The sequence below is a fragment of the Ovis aries genome, chromosome 1, assembly GCF_016772045.2.
Source record: "Ovis aries strain OAR_USU_Benz2616 breed Rambouillet chromosome 1, ARS-UI_Ramb_v3.0, whole genome shotgun sequence".
Taxonomy (NCBI): Eukaryota; Metazoa; Chordata; class Mammalia; order Artiodactyla; family Bovidae; genus Ovis; species Ovis aries.
In genome coordinates this window covers 12,356,210-12,375,064 of record NC_056054.1, presented here as the reverse complement: position 1 = coordinate 12,375,064, position 18,855 = coordinate 12,356,210, and the positions used below count along the sequence as shown (strand labels likewise).

The 18,855-nt window shown below is 44.4% G+C and overlaps 1 protein-coding gene across 2 annotated transcripts; it reads left to right on the top strand.

Moving 5' to 3' along the window:
- Window positions 1-37: 37 nt before the first annotated feature.
- SNIP1 (Smad nuclear interacting protein 1) lies at window positions 38-17,838 on the top strand. 2 transcript variants are annotated; one of them, XM_042245714.2, is made up of 5 exons: window positions 38-334; window positions 1,149-1,385; window positions 3,362-3,464; window positions 14,473-15,077; window positions 16,350-17,838. In XM_042245714.2, the coding sequence occupies exons 2-5, from the start codon at window positions 1,159-1,161 to the stop codon at window positions 16,612-16,614; spliced, it is 1,200 nt and encodes a 399-aa protein (XP_042101648.1). In that variant the 5' UTR covers window positions 38-334; window positions 1,149-1,158; the 3' UTR covers window positions 16,615-17,838. The 2 variants fall into 2 exon arrangements, with proteins under 2 accessions (XP_042101648.1, XP_004001857.2); XM_004001808.5 differs by lacking the exon at window positions 38-334 and having other exon boundaries at window positions 1,099-1,385.
- Window positions 17,839-18,855: the final 1,017 nt, after the last annotated feature.

The following is an 18,855-nucleotide window of genomic DNA, read 5'->3' as shown; positions in this document are numbered from 1 at the left end:
CGTCGCCATGGAAACCTCTGCTCCGCCCTCATGGCCTGGGCGGGGCTTCGGGGTGGGGCCAGCAGCGCGCGAGTTCAAACTCAGCCTTCTCAGAAAGTTTTCCAGTGCTTATCAGACCACCGGCTCAACAGGTCGCCCCGGTACTCTTGGAAGCAGGGAGAAAAACATCAGTTCTGAATCCCTGTGCTGCGTCTAGCTCGCAATTTGAATTAGATGCTTACCGCCTTCGACCCTCCATTTTGTCATCTGCAAAATAGGGAGTCGTCTGACTTCTTAGCGAAGGGTTAGGAAAGATTCCCGGTGGAAGGCATCTAAAGTTCCCACGTTTTAAAAGGTATTTGTTTTTAATTAAATGGAGAAATGACAACATATCAGACAGTGGAGGAACAGAGGGGAAATGCTAATGATTTGCCCACGGGCTGCCGTCTGTGATTGCATTTTCTTCCTCTTTCCTTGGTGTCTCCAAACGTAAATGTAATCACAATCTGTACAATTTTGTTTAACAAGTCAGGTGTTTGTTTTTTTTTTCCCATTTGTCATATAATTTGTAAATAGCAAAAAAAAAAAATTCAAATGGGCTTCCCTGGTGGCGGCGGTAAAGAAGCTTCCTGCCTTGTCGGACATTTTCGCTTTTCTTGTAAATAGCATCGCGAATGGCGACAGAACATCTTTCCTACCGCTGGGAGTGCAGGTTGTCTCTGTTTAGTAGGTAAACATCCTTGAAAGTGAGTGAAGTGAAAGTCGCTGAGTCGTGTATCCGGGTCAGGCTCCTCTGTCCATGGAATTCTCCAGGATACTGGCTGGAGTATCCAGAATACTGGAGTGGGTAGCCGTTCCCTTCTCCAGAGGACCTTCCCAACCCAGGCATCGAATCCAGGCCTTCCGCATTGCAGGCGGATTCTTTACCATCTGAGCCACCAGGGAAGCCGTCCTTGAGAGTAGCTTTCCCTAAGTTTGCTTTTGAAACTTGAATCTCCCGCCTCTCGAGTCGGGTCACTAAGGCCCCGCCCACTTCGGAATCTTGTCGCGTTATCTCCGCTGCAAGGGCTTCTGGGAGAGCTCGCAGCCGGAAGCGGAAGTCCTGGAGGCAAGTCCGTCATTTCCTTTGGGACAGGAGAGCAACGGACCTATTTTCCTTGGCTCCGCAGATCTCTCGGCATGAAGGAGGTGAAGAGCGAGCGGGAGCGGGGGAGCCGGCGAAGGCACCGGGAAGGGGACACGGTGGGGATCGCGCCGGCGGTAGTGGTGAAGCAGGAGCGGCTCAGCCCGGAGTCCGCGCCTCCCGTCCACCGCCGTCCGGATTCCTCCGGCGGTAGCCCGTCCCCACCGGCCGGCGAGTCGGGCCGCCCAAGTCACCGAGGGAACCGAGCCCGAGGAGGTAGCCGGTAAGTGGGAAGCATCCCGGGGTGGGTCTTAGATAGGGCTCGTTGAGAAGAGAGGACAGGGCTAGCGCCAGAAATACACCTTGAACGAGGAACGCGGCAGTTTGGACTTAAAACTAAAGCGATAGAAGTGACCAGTTGTGCTTATGTGGAAGAATGTTTACTCCGGTACCTAACACTTGGATTGCAGCTGGATGTTAAGCGCTCAATGCCTGCTGCGCAGTCTCTTGCCCCTTCATTTCTGTGTACCCAGCATTTCACCGAATATAGTTCACTTGATAGCAGTGATAATTTAAGTTGAAAGATTTTCCCCATCTGCTTGCAAATGGAGTGCAGGCGTTATCTTTTTAATTAGCTGTCCCAAGAAGTTTACATATCGAGGGCCTAGGCAATCTACCTGATATTCTTGCGGGGAGAGAATGTCTCTTGATAGACACCTTCATTTATTCATTCATTCGACGTAGTTTTCAGTGCAGTCGCTCAGTCGTGTCCGGCTGTTTGCGACCCCATGAACCGCAGCACGCCAGGCCTCCCTGTCCATCACCAACTCCTGGAGTTCACCCAAACCCATGTCCATCGAGTCGATGATGCCATCCAACCATCTCATCCTCTGTCATCCCCTTCTCCCGCCTTCAATCTTTCCCAGCATCAGGGTCTTTTCCAATGAGTCCGCTCTTCGCATGAGGTGGCCAAAGTATTGGAGTTTCAGCCTCAGCATCAGTCTTTCCAATGAACACCCAGGACTGATCTCCTTTAGGATGGACATTGGATTTCCCTGCAGTCCAAGGGACTCTCAAGAGTCTTCTCCAACACCACAGTTCAAAAGCATCAATTCTTTGTCACTCAGCTTTCTTTATAGTCCAACTCTCATATCCATACATGACCACTGGAAAAACCATAGCCTTGACTAGACAGACCTTTGTTGGTAAAGTAATGTCTCTGCTTTTGAATATGCTATCTAGGTTGGTCATAACTTTCCTTCCAAGGAGTAAGTGTCTTTTAATTTCATTGCTGCAATTGCCATCTGCAGTGATTTTGGACTGAGTACCTATTATGTGCTAAAGACCATTCTAGGTTATAAAATAATGTGGGAAAATATGCAACGGTAAAAAAATACAAACAAATGTATATGTGGAATTTGACTTAAAATAGTGTAGAATTATATGCAGATAAAATTGAAAATGGTGGAGGGTTGGGGAAGAAGAGCATCCTAGGTTCTGGGGCTGCAAGGGTGAACTTAGATGGTCTGCCTCTAGATGGTGCTCCTAGATGGTGCTCTAGCCCTGAGACAAAATAACAAGCAAATTTGGAAAAGTAGTCTCAGTAACAAGTATTTGGGGGTAGGTTAATGTGATAGTGAGAGAGTTGAGGGAGGTGGTTTTCCCTGAGCTGCTGTCTGAAAAGTCTACTATTTGACCTAAGACCTGAATGATAGGAATAATCTGCCTTGTTGAAGATCTAGGCAGAGGGAACAACCCATACACAGAACCTGAAGTGGAATTAATTGTGTTCTTCTAGAAATGGGGGTGAGAGGGGAAGTCCAGTATAGTAATCAAGGAGAGTGGTAGGAATGACATTGGAGAGCGAGGAGACAGAGCCAGAGACTTTGCTGATAGATCGTGATTGTGTGGGGAAGGAGCATGGAGGGCTGTTGGTCGAGGGGAGAAAAAGAATCAGGGTGACTTCTAGGTTTTTTGCCTGAGGAACAGGGTGGATGGTGGCACTAATTATCCAGCTGGCAGAAAACAGAGGAAAGTGTCTTGGGTGGTTGGGAATCTAGAGTTGCTATCTAAGTGAGAAGTTCTAGTAGGCAGTTACGTATGTGGAAGACATAGGACCAGAAAAGTGAAGCTCCTGATTCTTTTAGTGTGATCAGCAAAGACATGGTGTTTGTGTTAGTTGGATATGCCTGATGCTTGGAGCTGTTTTGTATGAGGGAATGAAAGTTGAGATAAATGTGTGTACCATTTTCTGAACAGGTCCCCAGCCAAAAAGAAAAACAAATCCTCAGGGAGAAGAAGCAAGTCTCCCCGGAGTAAGAGAAGCCGAAGTCCTCACCACTCAGCAATCAAAATAAAGCAGGTAAGTGGACTGAGATGTTTTCGTACTGGCTCCAAACCTAGAGCCTCTCCATCATAGCTAAAGTGGTGTGTGTGTGTTTTCCTGTACCTGCAGTGGGCTTCTCCAAAAACTGGGCTTTTTTTTTTCTTTTTTCTTCTTTCTTTGTTAAACTTTTTATTTTGAGATAATTGTTGATTCACATGCAGTTGTAAAAGGTAATACAAAAGCCACAGTTTGTCCCAATAGTACCATCTTACAGAATTATAGAACAATATCCCAACCAAAATGTTGACATCAGTTCTGTCAAGATACAGAACATTTCCATCACCACAGGATTCCTCAAGTAGTTCTTTTATATCACACCCAGTTCCCGCCTACCCTTACCCCTCCAACTCCTGGCAGCTTCTAGTCACTTCTCCATTTCTGTTATTTTGTTTCCTCAAGAATGCTATGTAAATAGAATCACACAGTATGTAGCCTTTCTGGATTGGCTTTTTCCACTCAGCTAAGTTCTTTTGGAATTCATTTATATTGTTGCTTTTGTCTGTAGTTCCTTCGTTTTTATTGCTGAACTGTAGTCAATGGTATGGATTTAACCATTTGTCCATTAAAGTGTATCTGGGTTGTTAGCAGTTTTTGGCTATTAGACATAAGACTGCTGTGTATACATTTCTGTACAGGTTTTTGTGTGAACATAGGTTTTCGTTTCTCTGGGATAGATGCCCAGGAGTGCAGTTTGTAGATGGTATGGTAGGTGCTTTTTTTTTTTTTTTCCTAAAACATTAATAAATTGTTTTCCAGAGTGCTGTGTTAGTTTGCCAGGTCTTCCATAACAAAATACCACAGACTGGTTGCCTTAAACAACGGAATCTAAGAGGCTAGAAGTCAGAGATCAAAGTTTCAGCGGTTTGGTTTCTCCTGAGGCCTTTCTCCTTGGCTTGCCTTCTTTGTTGGGTCCTCATAGTCTTTCCCTCTGTGCTCGCCCATCTCTGACTCACATCTTCTTTAACCACATCAGCCATATTGGATTAGGGGCTTACTCATTTTAACTCAATCAGTTCTTCAAAGACCTTACCTGCAAAAAATCTGGTTACAGTCTGAGGTGTGGGGGTTGAGACTTCAGTATGTAAATTTGGAAGGGGCGCAATTCAGTCCTTACAGTGGCTATCCCTTTTTATAATGTGAGTGATCCAGCATTTGGTATTGTGACCATTTTGACCATTCTGATAAGTGATAGTGATACTGTGATTTTAATTTGCATGTCCCTGGTGGCTAATGACGTTGGGCATCTTTTCATGTGTTTATTTGCCATCTGTGTTTCCTCTTAGGTAAAATGTCTCTTCAGATCTTGTGCCTATTTTCTAGTTGGATTGTTTTGGGTTTTTTTACTACTGATTTTTAAGAGGTTTTTTTTTTTTTGGTAATATATTCTTAGATACCAGGCCTTTTTGGAGTGAGAGGTTTTCCAGTATTTTCTTTCCGTCTGTATCTTGTCTGTTCATTTTCTTAAAAGAGTTTTCCTCAGAGCAAAAGTTTTTGATTTGTTTGGAGTCCAGCTTGTCTGTTTTTCCTTTTACAGATTATGCTTTTGGTGTTATGTCTAAGAACTTCCCTGACCCTAGAACCTGAAGATACGTTTTTCTTTAATATTCATTTAAGTCCATGATCTGTTTTGAGTTTGTTTTAATCTAAGGAAGGAGCCTTAAATCAAATTTCCTTTTTCGCCCCGTGGATATCCATTTACTCCAGCACTAGGTGTGGAAAGACAATTTTTCCTCCCTTTAATTGCTTTTGCTTTGTCAGAAATCAAAAGTGTGTGTGTGTGCCTTTATTTCTGGGTCCTCTGTTCTGTGCCATTGATCTGTCATTCTGCCAGTACCACAGTCTTGATTACTGGAGCTATATAATAAGTCTTAAAATTGAACAGACTGGTTCTTTCACTTTCTTCGTTTTAAAAATTGCTGGGACTTCCCTGGTAGGCCAGTGGTTAAGACTCTGAGGCATAGGTTTGGTCCCTGGCTGGGCGGAACTAAGGAGGCACATGCCACAGGACATGGCCAAATAAATAAATAATTGTTTTAGGAATTCTCGTGCCTTTATCTTTCCACATACATTTTAGAACAATCTTGTTTGTATCTATTGAAAAAACTTGCTAGTATTTTGATTGAAATTGTGTTAAACTTGTACTTTTTGAAAAATTTTAAAAAATTATGTAGCGTCTTCCAGTCTTTGAATATAGGTGTATCTCTGTTTATTTAGATCTTTGATTTCTTTTATCAGTGTTTCAGTGTACAAGTCCTGTATGTGTTTTGCTAGATTTGCACTTAAGTAATTTTTTTAAGTTATCATTAAATGATGGCTCTAGTCCATGGGGTCGCTAAGAGTCGGACACAACTGAGCAACTTCACTTTCACTTTCATGCATTGGAGAAGGCAATGGCAACCCACTCCAGTGTTCTTGCCTGGAGAATCCCAGGGACGAGGGAGCCTGGTGGGCTGCCATCTATGGGGTTGCACAGAGTCAGACACGACTGAAGTGACTTAGCAGCAGCAGCAAGTGATATTTTGAATTTCAGTATTTACTTGTTCATGGCTAGTACATAGAAATATGATCCATTTTTGTATGTTTATCTTACACCCTGTGGCCTTACTGAACTCATTTATTTGGCCTAAGTAAATCCCAACCTAAAACTTGGGATTTTCTGCATAGATAGTCACGTCTGCACAGGGGCAGTTCTGTCTGTCTTCCTTTCCAGTGCATGTTCATTTTATTGCCCCTTGCTGCATGGCTGGGACTCTCGCACTGAGTGGAGCAAGAGCAGTCAGATCAGGCTCTCCTGCCCTGTCCTCATTCCTGAGGGACAGGCGTTCAGTCATCGTCTTGTGCTCTTTCCTCCAAGTTTTATTTAATTTTTGACAGTGCTGGGTCTTTGTTGCTGTTGTGGACTGGAGAATCCCAGGGACGCGGGAGCCTGGCGGGCTGCCGTCTGTGGGGTCGCGCAGAGTCGGACACAACTGAAGCGGCTCAGCAGCAGCAGCAGTGGACTTTCTCTAGATGCAGTGAGCAGAGGCGACACTCTTGTTGTGGTATGCAGGCTTAGTTTCCCTTGTGGCGTGTGGAATCTTCCCGGACCAGGGATCAAACCCGTGTTCCCTACATTGGCAGGCAGACTCTTAACCACTGGACCACCAAGGAAGTCCTCAGTCCTCTGTTTAAAGAGCCTCTGGGTTACAACGTGCAAATAGAGACACTGGCATTAAGGAAATGGATTTTCCTATGAATTTGAGCCAACTTCTGCTACCTAAAAAGATTCAAAGCCAGTCCTGATGATCTTTTGTATGAGTTGGTCAGCCATCACCTTCATTATCTCAGAATTCAGCCACTGGAACCACAATGCCCAGATCAAACCTCTCAAACCACTTGTAGCTTTGTGTGTGTGTTTGTACAACTTGCCACGGCTATGGTTTAATAATTTTGGCATGTTAACATTTTGTAGATTTAAAAGGTACAGTATACATAGCCTGTTAGTCGGATGCATTCATATATTGTAATACGACTGCCATGGAAGCGGCATTTGCCAAGCCACATCATTATAGCGTAGTGCTACCGTCTGTGTGCATTTGTCTGGGCATTAAATCTCTATGGCTTATTTACTATTTGTTACTGTTAGTACCCTTAAATGCCATCAGTCTTATCCTCCCACCTCCCATCTCCTAGTGACCCCTGTTTTACTCCCTGATTGTTTATATATATATAGGAGAGATAGATAAAGGAGCTTCCCTGGTGGCTCAGACAGCAAACCTTTGCCTGCAGTGTAGGAGACCTAGGTTTTATCCCTGGGTCAGGAAGATCCCCTGGAGAAAGGTGTGTGTGTTATACTCTTTTTTCAGCTTGCAGTTTTTTACCTCTGGTTTCTAAATCAGCAACTTATAGTAAATCCTGGGGCCTGTCACATGGAACTGTTTTGTAATTATTGTTACTTTGGAGAGTCTTAGTTTGCTTATCTATGTTAACTTCCCTTCTGACCTCAAATCTCTTAAAAAGCTGATTTTCTTTGTATCAGCTAGAAACTTGGAAATGGTTCTGACGCAGAGGGGATTGAGGACTTGATAGGCAGTTGAAAATCACTGACTTTCACCTGGATTATAAGAGTACACACAGCCTCTGATTTCTACTTAGAGATATTCTTTTCTGCACTACTCAGCCACCATTAAAAAAAAAAAGTTCAACACAGTTATATTCAACATAATTTAATAACCTAATATGGAAAAAAATTGAAAAAGAATGTGTCTTTGTGTATAACGGAATTCCTTTGTATATGCCTGAAATAACATTGTAAATCAACTATATTTTGATTTTTTTTTCTTAAAGGGAGTGGGGGACAGGATTGTGGAAACCTGAGGAAAAAATTTGTCAATTGCTTATTTAACATCATAACACAGAAGTCTGTAAAATAAAAAGTGAGAGTATGGTTTATTTCTGTCATTAGCCCCAGAATCATAGCCCTCCCCATGAACAAAAAAAGCCACCTCAATCCCCAGAGGTCACCATTTTAATAGTTTGGTATTTATACTTCAGCGTTCTATAATGCTTATGTTCTCTTCTTTTCCTTTATATTTTGGTGTGTGTGTGTATTCTGTGCAAAGATGGTAATTAACAAAAAGAATCATATTGTATCTGTTATCCTACTTGACTTATCAATAGTTGAGAGTGTATGTTGAAATGTTATTTTGTGTTGTCTGGTTATGTAATTTGTCATATTCTCTCCAGAGCTTCTACTAATTTTGCCAAGTATACATACATGTACTAGAAACGAAGACAGAATTGCCCATTGGATTTAGCAACATGTAGGTCATTGGTGACCTTGACCAGCAATTTTAGTGGAGTAGTAAGGGTGAAGCCTAATTGGAGAATTCAAAAAAGATGGAAAAAGAATTGGGGACTGATTAACACCAACCTCTTTTAAGGAATTTTACTCAGAGAGTGAAGAAATAGAGTGGAAGCCAACATGGGAAAGGGGCTTTGGAAAACAGCAGATGCCTGTGCTGACAGGAACGGTTCAGTGCAGATCAGGGAAGTAGATTGTGTGCAGGAGAGGCAGGGATCACTGCAGAGAGATTCCGGATGAGAGGGAAGCTCCCAGGTGTGGGAACTGGCTTTGGATAGAAGCACAGATAGTTTCCTTACGGGCATAGGAAGGGATAACAGTAAATGGGTGTAGATGCTGGCAGGTGGGCAGACATGGAAAACCCCTTCTGAGTAAGTAAGAGGTGGAGAGGGCTGTGTAGGAAGAGAGGGAAGGGGTGAAACAGCCATCTTGGAGGAGCAATAAATCAGGAAAATGTAGGATGGTTGCTGGCATCATTGAGGAGGCTTGGGTCATGCTCCTAAGGTGGGACCAAGGTGGGACCCGTCCAAATGGCTTATGCTTTTCTCTTGCCACTTCGATGTGCTTGATGCTGGTTGTGGTTTTGCTAGGACAGTGCAACATGAATGGCATGGGACAGGGGATTGAGGGAGTGATCACACTGCTTGACCCTGGAATTTCAGTTAGAGGGGAAGGGAAGAGAGTGCATCAAGAGAGTGAGGGAAAGGATCGAAGGCGTGGATGCGTCTTACTGGGATGATTGTTAGAGTTGGGTAAAATGTGAGCTGGAAAGATGGGCAGAAAGAGGACTGCTTGAAAGTGAAATTATGGAGGGGCTGCAGTTATTAGAAGTGAAAAGGTCTGTATAACCATGAGGTGAGTGGCTGAGGAGAAATGAGGTGACATAAGACAATGGGAAGAGAGAAACGCAAAGAATGGAGAGGTCAGCATGGTATTGAAATCAGCAAGGGTAGTGCTGGAGAGAATGACGAGCTAGAAGTAAAACTCGTATGAAGTGAAGGGACGTGATTTAGGATTAGTAAATGACAGCAACGGTGAGAGTAATGGGTCTTACATGAGATTCGCTGCTGCATCTTTTCAGGGAAAAAGAAAAAGATGGGGAATGTTTTAGGATTGGCAGTGAGAAGAAAGGGCAATGCCTGCCATATGTGCAGGCCGGAAGATGGTGGGAGCTGAGGGGAGGTCAGAAGTAGAAAACCAGCTTCTTTGAGAGAGCTATGGGGGAACAGTGTGCTCAGGCAGAGTGAACTTGAGACAGGAACTATCTGAAAAGACCTGGAGGATGTAGGTTGGTTTTGCCAAGCTTTCCATTTCCAGAGGAAATAGAAAGTACAGTGGCTTTAGGAGTTGAAAAAGGGTGGAATTTGGGGGCAGAATCCATCATATACAGAGACTTATGGGAATTAGACTACCAAGGGAGGTGGAGGTGATTGCCCGGAGTCTGTGACTTCTTACAGTGACTCATTTAATCAGGGATAAAGGGGGTAATTCCATGAATCAAGGCAAGTTGAAAGTGGTCAAACAGGAGATGGCAAGAGTGAACGTTGACATTCTAGGAATCTGAACTAAAATGGACTGGAATGGGTGGATTTAACTCAGATGACCATTATATCTACTACTGTGGGCAGGAATCCCTTAGAAGAAATGGAGTAGCCATCATGGTCAACAAGAGTCCAAAATGCAGTACTTGGATGCAATCTTAAAAACGGCAAAATGATCTCTGTTCGTTTCCAAGGCAAACCATTCAATATCAGAGTAATCCAAGCCTATGCCCCAACCAGTAACACTGAAGAAGCTGAAGTTGAAAGGTTCTATGAAGACCTACAAGACCTTTTAGAACACCCAAAAAGATGTCCTTTTCATTATAGGGGACTGGAATGCAAAAGTAGGAAGTCAAGAAACACCTGGGGTAACAGACAAATTTAGCCTTGGAATACGGAATGAAGCAGGGCAAAGGCTAGTAGAGTTTTGCCAAGAGAACACACTGGTCACAGCAAACACCCTCTTCCAACAACACAAGAGAAAACTCTACACATGGACATCACCAGATGGTCAACACTGAAATCAGATTGATTATATTCTTTGCAGCCAAAGATGGAGAAGACCGTTCAGGTATGGCCTAAGTCAGATCCCTTATGATTATATAGTGGAAGTGAGAAATAGATTTAAGGGACTAGATATGATAGAGTGCCTGATGAACTATGGACTGAGGTTCATGAAATTGTACAGGAGACAGGGATCAAGACCATCCCCATGGAAAAAAAAATGCAAAAAAGCAAAATGGCTGTCTGGGGAGGCCTTACAAATAGCTGTGAAAAGAAGAGAAGTGAAAAACAAAGGAGGAAAGGAAAGATATAAGCATCTGAATGCAGAGTTCCAAAGAAGAGCAAGGAGAGATAAGAAAGCCTTCCTCCGAGATAAATGCAAAGAAATAGAGGATAATAACAGAATGGGAAAGACTAGAGATCTCTTCAAGAAAATTAAGAGATACTAAGGGAACATTTCATGCAAAGATGGGCTCGATAAAGGACAGAAATGGTATGGACCTAACAGAAGCAGAAGATATTAAGAGGGAGGGCAGGAATACACAGAAGAACTGTACAAAAAAGATCTTCATGACCAAGATAATCACGATGGTGTGATCATTCACCTAGAGCCAGACATCCTGGAATGTGAAGTCAAGTGGGCCTTAGAAAGCATCACTACGAACAAAGCTAGTGGAGGTGATGGAATTCCAGTTGAGCTATTTCAAACCCTAGAAGATGATGCTGTGAAAGTGCTGCACTCAATATTTGCCAGCAAATTTGGACAACTCAGCAGTGGCCACAGGACTGGAAAAGCTCAGTTTTCATTCCAATCCCAAAGAAAGGCAATGCCAAAGAATGCTCAAACTACCACACAATTGCACTCATCTCACACCCTAGTAAAGTGATGCTTAAAATTCTCCAAGCCAGGCTTCAGCAATATGTGAACTGTGAACTTCCAGATGTTTAAGCTGGTTTTAGAAAAGGCAGAGGAACCAGAGATCAAATTGCCAATATCCGCTGGATCATGGAAAAAGCAAGAGAGTTCCAGAAAAACATCTACTTCTGCTTTATTCACTGTGCCAAAGCCTTTGACTGTGTGGATCACAATAAACTGTGGAAAATTCTGAAAGAGATGGGAATACCAGACCACCTGACCTGCCTCTTGAGAAACCTGTATGCAGGTCAGGAAGCAACAGTTAGAACTGGACGTGGAACAACAGACTGGTTCCAAATTGGAAAAGGAGTACGTCAAGGCTGTATATTGTCACCCTGCTTATTTAACTTCTATGCAGAATACATCATGAGAAACACTGGGCTGGAAGACGCACAAGCTGGAATCAAGATTTCCAGGCGAAATATCACTAGCCTCAGATATGCAGATGACACCACCCTTATGGCAGAAAGTGAAGAGGAATGAAAAGCCTCTTGATGAAAGTGAAAGAGGAGAGCGAAAAAGTTGGCTTAAAGCTCAACATTCAGAAAACAAAGATCATGGCATCTGGTCCCATCACTTCATGGGAAATACATGGGGAAACAGTGGAAACAGTGTCAGACTTTATTTTTTTGGGCTCCAAAATCCTTGCAGATGGTGATTGCAGCCATGGAATTAAAAGATACTTACTCCTTGGGAGGAAAATTATGACTAGCCTAGACAGCATATTAAAAAGCAGAGACATTACTTTGCCAACAAAGGTCCGTCTAGTCAAGGCTATGGTTTTTCCAGTGATCATGTATGGATGTGAGTTAGACTGTGAAGAAAGCTGAGCACCGAGGAATTGATGGTTTTGAACTGTGGTGTTGGAGAAGACTCTTGAGAGTCCCTTGGACTGCAAGAAGATCCAACCAGTCCATTCTAAAGGAGATCAGTCCTGGGTGTTCATTGGAAGGACTGATGCTGAAGCTGAAACTCCAGTACTTCGGCCACCTCCTGTGAAGTGTTGACTCATTGGAAAGGACCCTGATGCTGGGAGGGATTGCAGACAGGAGAAGGGGACAACAGAGGATGAGATGACTGGATGGCATCACCGACTCGATGGACATGAGTTTGAGTAAATTCTGGGAGTAGATTATGGACAGGGAGGCCTGGCGTGCTGCAGTTCATGGGGTTGCAAAGAGTCGGACATGACTGAGCGACTGAACTGAAGTGAACTGAAAGGGGATAATGAGATTAGTTCTGGTGAAGTCAAGGTAGATGATGGTGGCAAGCTTGTGAATGTCTTGGGGTAGGAGGGATGGGTGTCTGAGGCTCCCTCCCTTTTGGTACTTGTCTTTGGAGGTTAGGAAGTCTAGGAAAACTGGATCTGGCTCTGAGCAAGCAGACCCCTACTTGACCTCAATGGATGGTAGGGAGAAGGCCTTGAGGCAAGGGCTAGGGATGAGGGTTGGCAAGGAAGTGGGGACAAGGTCCCAGTCCTGATGCTCGGGATTTCCTCTCTACCCCTTCCCAGGAGGGGAGCCTCACTTCATAGTGGCAGGTCCCCCTCTTGAACTCTGATACTTCAGCTATAAGATTAGTAAGGATAAACCTATCTTCATGTGTTCATTAGGTATTTATTAATACTTCTTTTGAAAATTTCTTATTATTATCCTTTGCCCATTATCCTCGGAGAAGGCAATGGCAACTCACTCCAGTACTCTTGCCTGGAAAATCCCATGGACGGAGGAGCCTGGAAGGCTGCAGTCCATGAGGTTGCTAAGAGTTGGACACGACTGAGTGACTCCACTTTCATTTTTCACTTTCATGCATTGAAGAAGGAAATGGCAATCCACTCCAGTGTTCTTGCCTTGAGAATCCCAGGGACGGGGGAGCCTGGTGGGCTGCCGTCTTTGGGGTCGCACAGAGTTGGACACGACTGAAGCGACTTAGCAGTAGCAGCCCATTATCCTACTAGGTTGATTTTCAGTACTGTTTTTAAAGAAGCCTTGGTATGTTTCTTCATTTCTTCAAATCTTTAAAAAATATATCTGTTACAATTGACCCTTGGACAACATGGGTTTGAGTTGCACTGGTCCACATATACGCAGATTGTTTTCAATAGTAGAGGCTGTAGTACTCCGTGTCCTGAGTTGGTTGAATTTGCAGGTGCAGACCCTCAAATACAGAGGGACCACATATATAGAGAAACCGCCTATACAGAGGGGCGACTACAGCTGCCTGGAGGGTTGGTTCCCCTGTGCCCCAGCCCCCTCATTGTTCAAGGGTCAGCTGCAGTAAATTTTTATAGGTTTCTTCTTATATAATTCTTAATTTTATTCCTAGGTATTGAGTAATCTTTGTTACTGTTGAAATAAGATCTTTCAAAATTACTATTAATACATTTTCATTTTTGGCATAAGAGAAAGGTAGCTTTTTTCTTTATGTAATTATCTTGGACTGCAAGGAAATCCAACCGGTCCATCCTAAAGGAAATCAGTCATGAATGTTCATTGGAAGGACTGATGTTGAAGCTGAAACTCCAATCCTTTGACCACCTGATGCGAAGAGTGGACTCATTTGAAAAGACCCTGATGCTGGGAAAGATTGAGGGCAGGAGGAGAAGGGGACGACAGAGGATGAGATGGATGGATGGCATCACTGACTTAATGGACATGAGTTTGAGTAAACTCCGGGAGTTGTTGATGGACAGGGAGGCCTGGCATGCTGCAGTCCAAGGGGTCGCAAAGAGTTGGACACGACTGAGTGACCGAACTGAGCTGAATTATCTTGTATGTGACTACTTAATTCTCTCTGGGAGTTGTGTTTTCCCTAAGTTTGCCTGTAGGTATTGTTTCTCAGGCTCTGAACCTGGGCGTGTACAGTTAGAGCTATATTTGGGCAGCAGCCTGGGATACCTTGGAGGAGATGGCACCCCACTCCAGTATTCTTGGCTGGGAAATTTCATGGACAGAGGAACCTGGCAGGCTACAGTCTATGGGGTCGCAAAGAGTTGGACATGACTGAGCGGCTAACACTTTGACTGGGTGGTAGCCTTGCAAGCGAACATGACCACCACTGGTAACCTTATTTCTGTGGGACATTTTGCTCTGAATGCCAAATCACAAATGACTTCTCGAATGCAGCTCTCTTTAGAGACCATGAACTGGCTTTACTTTCCTGAATCTGTTTGAATTTCAGGAACGTGAGGACCATCCTCGGAGAGGCCGGGAAGATCGGCCACACCGAGAACCCTCAGGACAGGAACACAAGCGAGCTCGGAACAGTGACCGAGACAGGCACCGCGGCCATTCCCACCAGAGGAGAAGCTCAGGCGAGAGGCCTGGCAGCGGGCAGCCTCAGGGACGTGATCGAGATGCTCAGAACCTGCAGGCTCAGGAAGCCGAGCGGGAGTTCCACAACACCCGGCGCCGCGAGCACCGCCAGAAGAACGACGTTAGCGCTGGCAGTAACGCGTCTCAGGACGCGCAGCCTCGGCCTGGACCTGGAGGCAACAACAAGGACAGAGAGGTGCCTGTTAAAGAGAAGCCAAGCTTCGAACTTTCTGGGGCACTTCTTGAGGACACTAATACCTTCCGGGGTGTAGTTATTAAATACAGTGAGCCCCCGGAAGCACGTATCCCCAAAAAACGGTGGCGTCTCTACCCCTTTAAAAATGATGAAGTGCTTCCAGTGATGTACATCCACCGGCAGAGCGCTTATCTCCTGGGCCGGCACCGCCGCATCGCAGACATTCCCATCGATCACCCCTCCTGTTCAAAGCAGCACGCCGTCTTTCAGTACCGGTAAGTGTCCATCTGGAGGAAACCAAGGTGCCAGCAGAAGCCCGACGTCTCGGCTGGTTAGGATTACTGAGATCTTGTGTGTGCACAAGAAGCCCATATCCCTCATAGCTAATAGTATTTTTTTTAATTTTTAATTTTTTGGCTGAACCTGCATGGTTTATGGGATTTTAGTTCCCCATCCCAGGATCGAACCCAAGTCCTTGTCAGTGAGAGCGTGGAGTCCTAACCCCTGGACCGTCAGGGAATTCCTTCTAATTTAAGGAGTATTATTCCTCTAATGTATAATCACTTTATATATATAATTGCCAACACTTGTGTAAGAGGATGGACGTTGGTGTCCGAAATCCAGATTTTGAGTCCTGCCAGTGCCACTTACCTGGGGCCAGCTGCTCTTCTGGGCCTCAGTTTCTACATCCCTCACAGGGCTGTTATGATAGGTAAATGGAAGTAAAGCCGAGAATGAAAACAAAGCTGAGAATGCCTGGTATATCTTGTATCTTGACAATTTCTGTAGTACATCTGTTATTGTTGGATGCTCACAACAATCCTGTGGGGAGGCGAGGACTAGTCTTAATACCCCATTTAACAGATGAGCCCATGAAGCTCAGCAAAGCCAGGTGGCCTGCCTAATAAATAATCACTGAGGTAGCATGCTGGCTCAAATTAGTTTTGATTTGAATAATTTTGATCATCTTAGCTGTTCCCTTGACTCCGAAGTCCAAATATACTGGTTTATTCCTATTGGAACAGAAGCTAAAATATGTTGAAATATAGGTAAAAAGCATTATGTTGATTATTAATAATACAAAAAATGTAAAATTTTAAAAAATACCAAAAAAAATGTATTTCTTAACCATGGCAAGAGGCCTTGCTTTCTGCATTTTTTTTTTCTGATTTTTTTTTTTAATAAAACAATTCTGCTTCAGTGCAAATGTGTAGTCAAGGTAAAAAGAGGAAGGAAGGAAGGAAAGAAAGGAGAGAGGGAGGGGGTGAGTAAGTAAGGGAAGGACGAAGGAAGAAAGGAAGAAAAGAAATGCTTTCTGCATTTTAAGCTATGATCTACCATGAACCCCTCTTTCCCAGTGACCAGTTCTCACCGATTTAACTTGCTCCCGATTTCGAAATCCATAACTGTGCCTTCCCATTGATTTCTACAGTTTGCACTTGAACTGAGTCTGAGCCAGGTATTTACATGGTCCAGACTGTTAGCACAGAGCTGGAGGCTCTGGGGCTGGATTCGGCTCACAGCTTTCTCTCCTTTGCCTCCGCTAGGCTTGTGGAGCACACCCGCGCTGATGGGACAGTTGGCCGCAGGGTGAAGCCCTACATCATTGACCTTGGCTCAGGCAACGGAACATTCCTGAACAACAAGCGAATTGAGCCACAGAGATACTATGAACTGAAGGAAAAGGATGTCCTTAAGTTTGGGTTCAGCAGCAGAGAGTATGTTCTGCTCCACGAGTCCTCTGACACCTCTGAAGTAGACAGGAAAGAAGACGAGGACGACGAGGAAGAGGAGGAGGTGTCTGACAGCTAGCAGACTGAAGACAGCCCAGGCTCTCGAGAGACCTTTTCTTTGTGCGAAGGCTTTGGGACTGACTCACGGGGCACCACTGTGCTCTCTGTAATGCCTCTTACTGCCTTAAGTCTTTCTTCTGTTGCTGACCAGCTTATGTTTCAGTGTAAAAAAAAAAAATGACTCATGTTTGGTTGAACTTCTTTCTGTGACACGTTGGCCACATGCCTGTGGGCATTTATTTTCTGAACAGTCCCACCGACACATCGTGTTTTAGTAGAAGCATCATGGCTTGAGTTGGTGCTTTCAGAACTGCTGCCTAGGAAACTATCAACCCTTGGTTAACGGGGAATTGTGGCTTGTTTTCTTTGTACAGTTACCCTATTTATATAGTTGTTAAGCTTTGTGGACCGGGTTTGTTTTTATCTCGGGGGCAAACCCCTGAACAGAGAATCTTACTAAGCTTTGGTTATCACCAAAATAGCCTGCAGAATATACCAAAGCTTTGACCTGGTTGAGCTCTTGAGTCATAGAAATTGATTTTGCACTTGGTTGGTTTGGGTGGGTGGGTGGGTGGGATTTACCACATGACCTCATTATTGACTGTTGGACTCAAACAGATGCTCTATGGAGCCTGCTTCAGCTCACGACTGTACAGGAGGACCATGGCTGGTGCCAGCGGGTGCTGGCTGCATGTCACAGGAGGCTGGAATGGGTCGTGGATCTGTTTCCTGGAAGAGAACTCTGATTTCTCCACAGAACAGGAACAGTTTTGACCATCGTAGCTGTTCTTCAACTTCACACTTTTATTTAGAGGTTATCTCCATTCTTTCTTCCTTGAGAGAAACAGTCATTTATGTAGCAGGGTCTTTGCTTTATCCTAACAACATATACATGTCAAAAGACGGTTGTGTGGTTTACATGTTTCATCTTTTTAAAACAACATTCAGAGAGGTTGTATTTACCTTCCCAAGGCTGGAATGGGAATTGCCCAGTTTTCTAATTTTCCACCAGAGGACTATGTGTAAGTAGAAGAGTCACAACTGCTTACATCTGTTGTGTGTATGTATATATGTACATATTTAAAAAATTGTGTGTGAAAGAGCCGCATACTGATTTTCCTATGAGAATGTTTTGTGACGTAAATGTAATACAATATTATAGGCAAAGGCCTCCCTGCGTTTGAGGAGCAGGTTTTCATTTATATGTATTTTTGGAATAAAAAATAATAAAATTGTAAATATAGCCCCCTTTAAAAATGTACTTCTTTGCTAGCACAGAAGACCTTGTGTTCACAGGTATATTTAGGTGCTGAGGAAATCTTTGAATCAGTATTGTGGGAGTAGAAGTCGACAGTTGTGGAGGGCGTCGAGGGAATGGGAGTGATAGGGCCCACACCTGTCCTGGAATCCAGATCTTCACATCTCGGCGACTTGAGTGGTGGTCCTGATGAAGCCGCAGTGCTTTCTGAGTTGGCAGTGGAGGGGCTTTTCTTCCCAGAAGAGTCAGAGTTAGGGCAGGGTATCCGTTGTGGGCCTCATACCTGTCCCTGCTTCCTCACCCTCGGGTGGTGATGAGGGTGTGAGATGGGAAGGAGAGATGATGCAAGGCAGGCAGTGCTGCTGCCAGCTGGTCCCCTTGGGTGGAAACTAATGAAATTATTGGGCTTCTCTGGTGGCTCAGTGGTAAAAGAATCTACCTGCCAATGCAGGAAACTCGGATTCCATCCCTGGGTTGAGAAGATCACCTGTAGACAGACATGGCAACCCACTCAAGTATTCTTGCCTAGAAAACCCCATGGACAGAGGAGCCTGGCAGGCTATAGAGTCCATGGGGTTGCAAAAGAAAGAGTCAGGACACAGTGACTTAGTGACTAGACAACAGTAACGTTAGCTGGTCTTGCTTACCATTGTATTTCCATTGAGGTCTCATACCTGTATGTACTCAACATGAAATGTTGACTAGTACCTAGTGTGAGGAGGAGCAGCTGACTAATTTTATTCAAAAGAAATGAAAAGATGCCCTCTGGGGACTTCCCTGGCAGTCCAGTGGTTAGGACTCTCCTGTCCACTACAGGGAGTATGTGTTCTATCCCTGGTGGGGGAACTAAGATCCTGCATTGTCGTTCAGTCACCAAGTCGTGTCCAATTATTTGCAACCCCATGGACTGCAGCACTGCAGGCCTCCCTGTCCCTCAGCATCTCCCGGCATTTGCCCAAGTTCATGCCCATTGAATTGGTGATGCCGTCCAATCATTTCATC

Excerpts from the sequence above, each read along its gene's own strand:
- SNIP1 (XM_042245714.2), top strand. The coding sequence starts at position 1,159 with ATGAAGGAGGTGAAGAGCGAGCGGGAGCGGGGGAGCCGGCGAAGGCAC. Across the intron at positions 1,386-3,361 it reads CGAGCCCGAGGAGGTAGCCG|GTCCCCAGCCAAAAAGAAAA; the intron begins GTAAGTGGGAAG and ends TTTTCTGAACAG. Across the intron at positions 15,078-16,349 it reads CACGCCGTCTTTCAGTACCG|GCTTGTGGAGCACACCCGCG; the intron begins GTAAGTGTCCAT and ends TGCCTCCGCTAG.